Source organism: Branchiostoma belcheri, unplaced genomic scaffold (genome assembly GCF_001625305.1).
Source record: "Branchiostoma belcheri isolate BF01 breed outbred unplaced genomic scaffold, Haploidv18h27 scaffold203, whole genome shotgun sequence".
In the NCBI taxonomy this organism is placed as follows: Eukaryota; Metazoa; Chordata; class Leptocardii; order Amphioxiformes; family Branchiostomatidae; genus Branchiostoma; species Branchiostoma belcheri.
Genome location: NW_017803525.1, coordinates 248,555 through 261,422, shown reverse-complemented (window position 1 = coordinate 261,422; position 12,868 = coordinate 248,555). Strand labels below are relative to the sequence as shown.

The window sequence follows — 12,868 nt, the reverse complement described above, 5'->3', positions numbered from 1 at the left end:
TTCGTCACGGGTCATTTACAAAAATTTAAAAAAATCGCAGAACCGAGTTGCCTTTCTTTAAAAATCATTGGAAATATCGTACGCGGACTCAAAATATTTCGAAAGTTTTGTAATTTACGGAAATTTCTTAAGAAGTTAAGAACAAGTTTGAAATGTTTGTAAAACATAAGATATCCCTTTAAAAATATTTATAAAAGATTGGAATTAAATCTAAACAATAGCAACAAACACCGAGCTAAGAATGGGGACTCGATATTGGTCGATTGCCGACATGTAGATAACCAGGCACATATATGTACATGTAGCTTATGAAGTGAAGTATTCCAATTCGTATATATAATAAAAATAAATTAAATTGATAATACCCTAATTTACATAATGTACAATTCGTCGCCTAGGTGTATTTTTTACACCTTTCTTGTTTAAAGCTTGTCCCATTGCGTGCTAGGGGACTGAACACAGTTCTCATAACATGTGCACTTGTCCCAAGCGAGTTTCTTTCTTGTATTAACTAGTCTCTGTATATTATTATCTAAGTTCATGTCGACCAAACATAAGTTGTCAGTTGTCAGTTTGTCCCAAACTGTGCCCGTCCCATTCCGTGCCTGAGCGGGCACAGAACGGGACACAGCCTGACTGTCCAGAACCGTGCCCGGAAGTGCTGTCAATCATAGTGGTTGGCGGGAACCTAAGCATAATTATTCACGCCCACGATTTCTTATATGGTTAGATTACTTGAGATTTTGCGAGTCTGTGTACAGCATGTGCTTTCAAAACGCACAGTTTTCTCACAACGTAGTCTTATGGTTGGTCGATATGAACTTAGATAACAAGAAGCCATAGGCGACAATTCTCCGTGAAGTATTATATATTGCAACAAAAAGAAGTAGCCATTGGCGACAATTCTCTGTGAAGTGTGATAAATCGAACAAAGAAAAATTGTTTAAACGCGCGTCGGCTCAGTCATCTTAAGACGCAACAACCAATCAGAGATGCGAGATGCCTACACGTGACGCAGGAAGGGCGCGCGATGCCCGAAATATTTTTGCGTCAATATTCAGCGCCGTGATTCAAGAGATTAATACCCGGAAACAATTTTTTTCTTGTTTTGAACGCATTAACATACATTTACGCTAATCTAGTATGATTCAGGGTTACTTTTTTTTTAACCTGCCATGGCCAGATTATCTAAAGATGTGTGTATTGTGTGTACAATCTATAGAAAGAGAAATGTACATCAGGTCCGATCATCCGATTTTCACGTTTCGGTTTTTTGGACTCGGTTCATGAACGTATTTTGGTTTGGCTCCTGGAATGTGCAAAAAAATGACTCCCGGGACTGTCTACAGGGAACACTCGCACATTCGCGGTGTATCAGGACAGCGCGACTGGTCGTCATTAGCGCAGTAACAGTTGCATAAACGGACGAAACCATTTCAAAGAAATGGGGATGTTTCGAAAATAAGCATTTACTCCAATATCAAAACAGCTACGGTAAAAATAAAAAGACGTGCATCATCCCGGACATAATGCAACACCACATGCGAAATTACACAGAAATGCGACGTACGGAAGAATGCGTTTTGGCTGCGAACATCTTCCAAAAAACTTGGCATCTCTTAACCATGGGCAAAAACATCTGGAACCACTTATAAAAACCACCCCGTATCTGCATGAACTTTTTTGAACCCCACTGCTATTCCAAACAACGCGTTTTTCTGGACCATTCCAATTCGCCTCGTAATTGTAGGGGTGCGTCTGCGATATTACATTGACCGCGAAAGCAGCAACGGCAAAAACACACATTCGTGCATCAACACGGGCATGCCCGCAGACGGCGTATAAAATTGCGTGCCGATTACACAAAGAGAACCCAGTGTTTTGACTGCGAACATGAAAAATCAGCCGATTACAACACTCCGTCCGGAGGTCCTGACCTCCTTCACGGAGTAATAATATACAGAGACTAGTTAATACAAGAAAGAAACTCGCTTGGGACACACCTTATGACAACTGTGTTCAGTCTAATAGCACGCAATCTTAAATAATACGTGTCCAGAACTGTGTGCGGTCAGGCACGGCTCTGGATAGTCCCCCGCGTGTCCCGGAATGTAGATTTTCCCCAGACACGGTTTAGGACACGCGTCGAGTGTCCCAAGCACGGTTTGGGACAAGGCATCCGCGTGTCCCAAACTGTGCTCAGTTCCCAGGCACGGTTCGGGACACGCGCTGAGTGTCCCAGACCGTGCCCGGGCATGGTTTGGGACAAGGCCATCGCGTGTCCAGAACTGTGCTCGACCTGAGGCACGGTTCTGAACAAACACTTCGTTTATCTACAAGTTGATTTGCTCTAGTCTGTCGTGGATACGCATCAGGACTATCCAGATCCGTGCGTGGGGTTGGTGGATAAGCAAGTGTTGTAGGATTGCTGGACTGAGCTTGGGTCAGTCTGCTTTCTTGGGTGTACTACGTGCTGTGTTATCAAGAACTGTGTTCGCACTGTGTTGCAGAATGATACAAGACACTCTGTTTGGACACTGCAGGTAAGTCGTAGACCAGCGTTAAATGTAAAAATGCACTTTACAGAGCAAGAGTTACACCAATTCTTTCTTATTCTTGCCCCGACGAAAAACAAAGATGGCGGCCTAAAACAGTAAACAACACCACGAGAAGTCTCCTCCCTCAAAACAATAAGCTCCACCCCCAAAGCACAGAATGGGACAAGGCCCTTGTGTGTCCAGAACTGTGCCCGGTCAGGCACGGTTCGGGACAGTCCCCCGCGTGTCTCGAACTGTGCTCAGTCCAGAGGAACGGTTTGGAACACTCGACACAACAGCCTGACTGTCCAGAACCGTGCCCGGAAGTGCTGTCAATCATAGTGATTGGCGGGAACCTAAGCATAATTATTCACGCCCACGATTTCTTATATGGTTAGATTACTTGAGATTTTGCGAGTCTGTGTACAACATGTGCTTTCAAAACGCGCAGTTTTCTCACAACGTAGTCTTATGGGTGGTCGATATGAACTTAGATAATAATATACAGAGACTAGTTAATACAAGAAAGAAACTCGCTTGGGACACATCTTATGACAACTGTGTTCAGTCTAATAGCACGCAATCTTAAATAATACGTGTCCAGAACTGTGTGCGGTCAGGCACGGCTCTGGATAGTCCCCCGCGTGTCCCGGAATGTAGATTTTCCCCAGACACGGTTTAGGACACGCGTCGAGTGTCCCAAGCACGGTTTGGGACAAGGCATCCGCGTGTCCCAAACTGTTCTCAGTTCCCAGGCACGGTTCGGGACTTGTGCCGAGTGTCCCAGACCATGCCCAGACATGGTTTGGGACAAGGCACGGTTTGGGACACAACACCCGTAATGTATTGTGCATAGCACTTTAGCAGAACATCTCATATAAGGTTGTATTCGCTCATATAAGGTTAACACTCCGTCTGTAGTTTCCAAATGTTATGTCGGAAAAGATATCTCCTGCAACAGGCGAATTTCTGATGCAACGTTGAGCAAAAATCCACCGAAAACCGTGAAAATACAGGGTTCTGCGCAGGCGCAGTACGTTTTGACGACGTGCTCCCCTCAAGGAGTATAACGTCCAGGGGGGGGGGCAGTACCCTGGCGCGACCAGTGGTGGTGCACAAACAAACAAAAATATATAGTATGCCAATGTGAAAAGAGGAAATAATTGAAACTGTGATATATACAAAATAGTCGGCCAGGGTTAAATGTGGTTAATGTGTGGCGCTGGGATGGCCATATTGCTTGGCCACCCCAGCTTTGAACTCATCGGTTGTTGTTTCATTAACTAGATTAACTGGCAGGCTGTTCTATTCGATTACTGTTCTTGGGAAATAGCTACTTCTGTAGACCTCTGTTTTACATGAAAATGTATGAAAACGAAGTTGATGTCCTCTTGTGTTGTTGTTTTTAGTGAGGATGGAGTGTAATGGTATGGCGATGTGGTTGTTTATTGCTTTATACATTAGTGTTAGGCGTTAGAGTTGTCGGCGTTGTTGTAGTGTTAGCCATCCAATGGTCATCCGGCGGTCCTCCTCCTTGAGCCCCGGCGACTTGCTGCACTGCTCCCGGCGGTCCTCCCCCGGGTCCCCCTCCCGGCACGACCGGTACCTGTGACATCTATAACACATCCAAAAATTAGATGTCTTCCTTTACCGAGGCGTGCTAACACTTGTACGCCATACATACTGCCCGAGCACGCCCCGCCTTCGAGAAGAACAGACCTCGGCATGACGAGAGGCAATGCACGTGCAACGACAGACAACTCTCATACACATGTGCCAACAATTCCAAATCCATTCTAACTCCAAAATTCACTAACAAAAAACAAGGGAAACCTCCAAATGCACATCAACCTTCCACCTCCTCACTCCCCGAGCCTTTCCTCGCCCCTGGAGCCCGGGAAGAACCACTAGAAGGCTTGCAGTCTGTCTTGCACGGTTTTTCTCCCGACTGCTCACGGATGAAAGATAGCCCTTCACATTACTTATAAATTTTGCTATTTGTATCGACTAATATATTATACAATGTAATTGCTTTTCGCAGACCCGGAATGGAGGTCAGTTGACGGTCTGCTGAAGTTCGTGTCTGTTGGGTCCAGGGGAGTCTGGGGAGTGAATCGCGATGACGACATCTTCTATCGTTCGGGAACCTTGGAAAATAAAGCGTCCTCGGGCAGCGGCTGGGTGAAGATCGAGGGGAAACTGAAGCAGATCTCATCAGGACACTCCGTCTGGGGCGTCAACGCCAATGACGACATCTTCATTCGACAAGGTCAGAATTTGAAAATTCCTTAAGAACAATAATGTCATGAGATATTCCATAGACATATTAGGCGTTATTACTACAAGCTTTTGATGATACATCTTAGCTAATGATATGGTCCGTGATGACGTCATTAGATTAGCATAAATTATTGATTTTTATTGAAATAATTTTTCTAAAATTACATAAGATGATGGTAATGTGCATAAAATTTTTTAAAATGTATTGTTTCAACCGAAATTTCCTAATTTTGCAAAACAAATGCCTAGCAAAACAAAAGTCAGTACTATGAAACTATTGCCAGATGTATTTTCGGAAAAACAATCTGTTAATCACTGGTCACCATATGGTCACACTACAACCGCCAAGTGCCCTGGTGGAAAAAAGGTTCTGGTTAAAGACACGAATACTTGACTAGCTATGCTTTTCTTTTAGTATTCATTGCTTCAGTGTATTTGTCAAGTAATAAGCATTAAGTTTATAAGCAACTTGGTATCCATTCAGGAGTGACATCCACTAACCCTACGGGGACCGACTGGCTCCATATCGGAGAAAAGCTGAAGCAGCTGGACGTGAGTTCCACCGCTAACCAGCTCTGGGGCGTCAATTCAAACGACAACATCTTCCGACGAACAGGAATCAGTACGGACCAACCAGCCGGTAAAAGCATTGCTTAGTAGGTAGTTAGAAATATGACAGTGTTATTGCTTGATTTTTTGTTTTTTAAAGGTTTTTTGTTGGAAGCATTTTCAAGCTTTTTCAAGTTTTTGTTGGAAGCATTTTCAAGCTATCCTGTGACCCTGAACGACCTAAAAACCATGCGCTAAAAACAAGATTTTTGACGTTCTACGTTCCCCTCTGCATATTTGACGTCATAAAACTACAGTAGCACAAGTGGCAACAGTTTGTCACATTTTTGTGCTTTTTTAGCGTAAAGGTATCATATTAAATTTGTCTGCCCTGATATTAAATGATAGTATTACAAAGGAATGCTTTCATTAGGATATTCAACAATAGGAACTTCAATGCAATTGCATATCAGTTACCCATTGTTAGCAATTCTATGTAAAGCCTAAACTTCCTTGGCCCTGTATGTACACCAGGTACAGGTTGGGAGCTAATAGAAGGCTTGCTGAAGTTTGTGTCCGTTGGTCCCGCCGGCGTCTGGGGCGTGAACTCAAACGACGACATTTTCTACCGCACCGGAACCTTTGGAAACGAGGCGTCACCAGGCAGCGGTTGGGAGCACATCCAGGGGAAACTCAAGCAGATCTCATCAGGAGACAATATTGTCTGGGGAGTAAACGTCAATGACGACATCTTTGTCCGAGAAGGTTTGTGCTTTTGTCGTCTGATTACAATTTTGGGCTTACAAAAGTCAAGATAAGTAAGGGTTAATTACCTGCTATATGGCAACAGGCCTGTGATCATAATAAACGTTCGAATGAGCAAATCTGAGTGTGATGTCGACGTCAGGAAAAAAGAAGTTACTATTATATCATACAAAACCTAAATAAAACCGACCAGTTGATAAAAAGTTAAATTCCGTCAATCCTGAAGTATTTCTCTGGCCAAAATGTAAAGCACGCTGTTCTTCTTTTTTTAAAGATTTTTAAGGCCCTTTTATGCTTAGTTTGGCCATAGAATCAAAAGGAGTCGATGCTAATTTATTAAACCTGGCTTCATGGCGACTGCTTTCTTGTCTTTTGCAAACATGCACAAAATTATCTTATTATAGGAAGCTCACTGCTATGATTTTTACTAGCCAATTATTTGCAATTGTATCATTTTGTTTTGAGTCACGACAGTAGACTGTAAAAAAAATATCCATGTACCCAGTGTCTTTGGTAGTTCTTTACCAAATAAGTGACATGGACAAAATCTAACGATGTTCGTGAATTGATTTTAGCACCAAGAATAGGCCGAATGTTAATTGGCCATTTACTTGCAATTTACTCACCTCCTAACCAAATAATCGACATGGACAACATTTTTATGGGTGCTTCTGAATCAATTCTAGCGTCAAGTATTGAAGGGCTGAATTTTAATGACTTATTGTGCTGTATCTCCATAACCTGTCAGTGAGCACACTGCTTTGTCATTTAGATTTCGTGTTACAAAGCGCCCTACATCATTAATGAGCGAATAAACGCGCTAATTCACTCTTCTAGCGTCCTTTAGAAAGGTCTGTATCCATCTATACCCACCTCATTATGAAGTAGAAACGATCATTTAAAACCGAGCAATATTGGCACGTCTTCAAATTAAGTTAAATTCAAATGAGACAACTGAGCTCCTAGACCCAAACATGGCGCTAGTAGATCAGGATCTCATAGCGTTCCACTACTTACTGGTCGGCTACGCGCGTTACCGTTTCTATGTCATATCGCTAAATGGCCATGCCCAAGCGTATCTTAACTTTATTTAATGCTAAAATATTTTTAAGAAAGCAACACTCCAATTTAAAATGTATGACGGCATTGTAAAAATACATTAAAATCAAAGAACATGCTTACATTCAAACCCGTTAGCTATAGCCTAATCCCAAAACCCTTGAAGTATCACGGTGTTGACGTAGTGTTCAAATAAACGTAAAATATGTCCCCTGTTTCAAATGGCGACAATTTTCAACGAAACTGGCTACCCCGAGCCATTTTGGTGACTTTTTTTTTTACATTTTTTATCCATATATAGTCATCAAATGAGACCTTTCTGCACCCAAGGGTGTTCAAAATATAATCCTTTTTTTTTCCAAGGAATAAGCCCGAGCACCCCTGCTGGAACTGGTTGGAGGCAGATTCCAGGAAAACTGAAGCAGGTTGAGGCTGGTCTCAGCGGCAGGCAGGCGTGGGGAGTCAACTCAGGCGACTCCATCTTCCTACGTACACAACCGACAGGTCAGAAGATTTAACACTTCAGTCCCCTCGTAGTATTAAATATCTTATGCCCCAGTCACAGATGGCCACATATATTCTCCTGTTCGATCATGAAATACCTTAAATTATACATAGGAGTAATGTCCAAGCAGATCACTTCTAGTGACAAGACAGTATCCATTAGCGAGAGGTGTCCACCCGGCCACCGCGGATATTGTTACCGGATGAGGTCTGCTTCAGTTCGGCTACTGTTCAGCTGCGCCAGCCGAATGTTTTGAAATATTGAAATAATTCTCTTGTGGACTAGTACTAGTGGCTCGGTCATGGCTGTCTGGTAGTTGGCTAGTGCTCTTGGTCGAGCAGTAATCGGGCGTAGTTGTGAGCCAAGAGTTGTGCATGTGTTTGTTTGTTTGTTTTTATTTGTTTTCCCAGGGTGTACATATCGCCACTAAGGCGTTTTTCAATGTGCCCTGCAGGCATACATAAATAAAATATACAAGAAAATAACAGATATAACAAAATGATAAGTCAACTTATAAGTACAAATTAAAGTCAACTTAGTACAAAATAAAAGTAAAAGTACTATATAATGCCGCAACTCAGTAAGGTGGTAATAAAACAAACTTGTCAAACCAAGAGCCACAACTCATAGTAATAAAGGCAATAATACAAAAACAAATCAAGGAAATAACAAAGGAATATAACAAAGGAATTTGCATATCAATGCTGTTTGATAACAAGTTATGATGTGGCAACACAATCCTGGTTGTAAAGGCGCTTAAAGGAAGAAACAGAATCTGCTCTTTATAATTGAGGTGGGAGTGAGTTCCATAATGTGGCACCAGTACAAGAGAGGGATTTCTTTTTATATTGAAGTTGAGCTTTTGGCAGTTGTAGCCCACCCTGTGATCTAAGGCGTGTATTGTGTACCTTAGCTGTGTGAACAGACCTGAGATGTGGGGAGGGGACATGTCGTGTAGGGCCTTGTAAACAATCACTGCTTTATTCCTCTTGTGCATCTCAAGCACTGAAATCTGTGCTGTGTTTAGCACTCATTGCATTTAGCACAGATTTCAATTTGAATGATACAATTACCTACCATGGGTTAGAACCAAGAATCAAAAATAATGATAAATGTTACAAATTTTACAAGTAAACAAATACATTCAGCATATTTAACATACAAAAACTTTGTTTCACAAATACAACATTACCCCTTTCACAATTTAAAGTACATCAGAGCATTTTCTAATACGATACTATATATACTATATGTACTACAACTCACCATATTTATCAAACATAGAATCAATATATTAGAACATGAACAAACTGTGTATTAAGTACATTTATGAATACAACATCAGATATGAAAATTAATGAACATACTATCAAAACTGATGCGCAACAATATATATTTTAGTATTATATACTGAATGAACACAAAAGCATTTACTAACACAAGCATCAGACGGTTTACAAACACATCTAATTCAAGAAAGGCTTTGGCTTTTGACCTATTGGATCATGGAAGGTTTAGAAAAAATCATGTTTCCCAGAAAAGCTCGTTCACTGAACAGTTCATATCACAGGAAAGAGCCACCCTCTGAAAATATGATGTTTTTCTTAAAGAACTTCAACTGCCTTCCATCGATGGTTATTCTGTTCGTGCCGGAGACTGTCCTGGGAACGACATCTGGTACATCTATGGGGACGGGATGACCCTATAAGACTGTGCAGACCGCTGCAGGAGTCACCCTGACTGTGTCTCCTTCATGTTCTTTGACAACAAAGAACATCTTATTCCTGGTCGTCGAAAAATATAAAAATCAGTGACCTTGCGTAATATGTGTAGCCAGGTTTGCTCGGTGATTGGCTAAAATATGGCGCACCGAAACTCCATAAATTATCGACTTTTTTTAACGAAATCCGAAAAAATCATCAATTTAGCGCAAAAAAATCACCATTAAATGTATGTAAAGACGATAATTTTATTTTATTTCAACGAAATTTTCCCTTCGATACTAGTTTGTTTATTTTCAAATGTTTAACGTATTGTAACCCGATACTTTATCGAACGCCCCCAGCAATGGGAAATAATGCCGTAGTGACAGACCGCCGTGTGTGTTGTTTTGAAAAAAATACACTATGATGCTCAAGTTACTGTGTGTCCTAGGTCGATACGCAATTGTCCGGCTTAAAGGTTTCCAGTTATGTCATGAGTGACCCTGACCGTCCCCAATGCTGCAATTGGAAAAGCCACATCGGGTTCAGAATCCGACAGCCCGCGCGTAAACACACACTCAGACAGGTACTATACACTCGTGCTGGACCCGCCTGCCGCAGACGTGGTAGACTTTCAGTATCCCATTCCAGCGTATCTTAGCCTTGTGCAAAAATCACATTTAAGCTATCCACCATCTTGGATCATAAATCTTGATTTTTTTTAGATTTTCAAGATAGGGTTTGGGACTCCTACTAACTGACCTTGGTACTGCAGCAGAACTTCCTTTTTTGCATTTTTTTTTGGTCCTGAACCTTCTATGGTCTTGATTTTTCGGTGACTGATAGCTTTTCATGTCAATAACAATTGCAAGTGGTGTGGGTTTGGCCTAACTAGCATCTTGTTCTGGAACTACAGGGGCGAAAAATTTTCAAGCGGATGAATGAAGAAAGGAACGAAGAATTTTCATGACTTTTGTCATGAATGTAGCTAAAACAGAGATGTACACAATGGAATGCAAACTATCCAAATGGGGCCTTGATTTGCATGATTAATAAGTAAACTTTAAAAAAATGCATTGTTGTACACAATGGGACTTTTATAGTTGCAATATATGTAATATATGAAGAGTTGAACATTAACAGATAACAATAATGCAAATAGATGGAAAAGGAAGGAAATCCATACCTTTACATTGTTTTGTTTCAGGCAGCACTGCAGGACAATGTAGGGATCCTGGTGTGCCGACCAATGGGAACAGGGATAACAACAGTAACTTTACATCAGGACAGACAGTCAGGTACACCTGTATGGACGGGTATCAGCTGAGGGGGACTGCCAATATGACCTGCCAGCCGAACGCGACTTGGAGTGGTGCTACACCAACTTGTGGAGGTAATAAAAAAAGTATAAAAGTATCGACGTTGGGGTAGAACTTCTGATTTACGGTATACATGCGTAAACAGGTATCATTGATCATCATGTTCAAAGTGGCTTTTTTAATGACTTAACCCGTTGAAATTTTAGTAGTACAGAATCACCAGGATGACCAAAATAACCCGGTCTGAAGAAAGTTAACCCAATTCAAATCATTTGGGGGCCTACTTATTATTATCGCATGATTCCTAAATATTCAGATGAAAGTTTAAAAATAAAAATAAGGTCGTAAAAGTCGCATGTGATTTTATAACGTACACTAGAACCGTATTTTAAATATGTTACTGTGTAGACATGTGAATACTTTGCCTTTGGGAACGCATCTATAACCACAGGCACCTGTGCTGTGCAGTGTGAAGCAGTTAAAACATACTATTAGGCGACATGCCGCCAAGTTAACATCGCTGTACTCGGTCTAAGCAAACACGGTGTTTTAGTTGAAAAAGGAATGTACTCTGCGCGATACGGATCATAAGTTGTTACTTCTGATCATGGTAAAAGCAATTCACGGAAAGGCCGGCGGGAACAAGCCATCGCTCTTTACAGTTAGTTCAGTCGCATTCCCGAACCGTCGTCAGAGAGCTATCTTCTCACTTCGCATTTCGTACCCAACCACCAAGCCATGTCGAGAGTTCCAGGCAGGTTTCTTGAGCGTACTGTACGCAGTTGGTCTTCTTGCAAGTTAACAGAAATTTTACGAGCCAAATTATTCCGAAAACGAAGGCCACGAAGAGCACAAGAAACTGTCCCGACTGGTCTTAGTGATGTACAATGTTGTTCCAAATATGCGGTAAAATGGAATAGCGACATCAAACGTCTCAAAATTATGTTCACCATAAATGATTTTGTTTATTATTCACTATTTTATGTTATCGAATTCAAACTAGAGTTCCACGATCTCATACCTTCGTCAAACCTTGCGGTTGACAAATTATACAATTTTAATCATTGATTTTGCAAATAAGAGCCTCATTTGCATGGATTATATCAGTTGATCATATTCTCCAACCAATGACAGTCTTATCTTAACAAAAAGGCTATTTTAGCACTTCCTCATAAATTATGCAGATGAGGTCATGATTTGAATAAATTAAATTAAATTAAATTTGAATAAATGTTTATTGATGTTCTCCTTCACTTAACCCTACCTAGACCGGTGGGGGGGGGGGCTAAAAGTGCCCGCGGCAACTTTGATGTCACCTAGCATCTGAACGGCTAGCCGTAGAACGGTTAAACTTGGTGACTTTTCCTAGAATATTGTTGGCAACAATTCTCTCTCATCGGTATAAGATAATAAATTTTTTTGTTGCCATGGCAACGGGTTTCTGACAGGCATTTTTTTGCTAAATTTAGTACTTTTTGTTTCAACAATAGAATTTTATGAGTTTTATGTCAAGTTACTCATGGTTTCTTATATTAATAACATCCCATATAATTTTATGTAAATTTTATCATTAAATATGCATAATTTATGCTAATTTGATGACGTCATTGGCCAAAATCCAAGATGGCGGACCATATCATTAGAACAGGTATATACAGGTTATTTTCATTAAAAGTTCATCAATACTTCCATTTCTTTTTCCAAAAAAAGGTTTGAATGAAGGTCTTTAGTATGTTTACAATGTATTTTAGGCTTTATCATGAAAAAAAAAAACTATTTTTGAAAATTCAAGATTGATGATCCAAGATGGCGGATATCTTATGCATGACGTCATTTTATGACGTCACCGGTGTTGCTATGGGCAACATAAGACTTCGTACACCATACTATTCTGTCATAAACACTTTTGGTACAGTAATGTTGAATACTATTTAGTTTTCAGGGAAAAACCTATTTAGACGGTTTTGGCCAAAAAAAATAACATTAATGACGTCATAATGACGTCATATTACGTCATAACGACATAAAAATTGTACATATGATAAATTTTTACTAGTACACCATTCTCTAAAAATTTGGTGGTCATACGACTTACCGTTCGCGAGTTCTTAGGGGGGGTCAAAAGAGCCCCCCCCCCGCCCCCGTCCCCCC

General features: G+C 40.9%; 2 protein-coding genes across 2 annotated transcripts in view; both read left to right on the top strand.

The window, feature by feature from the left end:
• Positions 1-9,460, top strand: part of LOC109469449 (tectonin beta-propeller repeat-containing protein 1-like) — a 20,080-nt gene extending 10,620 nt beyond the window's left edge. Inside the window, exons 3-7 of the mRNA XM_019767969.1 lie at positions 4,579-4,806; positions 5,302-5,457; positions 5,901-6,131; positions 7,554-7,694; positions 9,306-9,460. Of these exons, the coding sequence (XP_019623528.1) occupies positions 4,579-4,806; positions 5,302-5,457; positions 5,901-6,131; positions 7,554-7,694; positions 9,306-9,403 (854 nt within the window). The 3' untranslated portion in view covers positions 9,404-9,460. The remainder of the gene's footprint in view (positions 1-4,578; positions 4,807-5,301; positions 5,458-5,900; positions 6,132-7,553; positions 7,695-9,305) is intronic.
• Positions 9,461-10,638: 1,178 nt separating this feature from the next.
• The window catches only part of LOC109469448 (signal peptide, CUB and EGF-like domain-containing protein 3), a 9,639-nt gene continuing 7,409 nt past the window's right edge, over positions 10,639-12,868 (top strand). Inside the window, exon 1 of the mRNA XM_019767968.1 lies at positions 10,639-10,791. Coding sequence (XP_019623527.1) covers positions 10,707-10,791 — 85 coding nt within the window. The 5' untranslated portion in view covers positions 10,639-10,706. The remainder of the gene's footprint in view (positions 10,792-12,868) is intronic.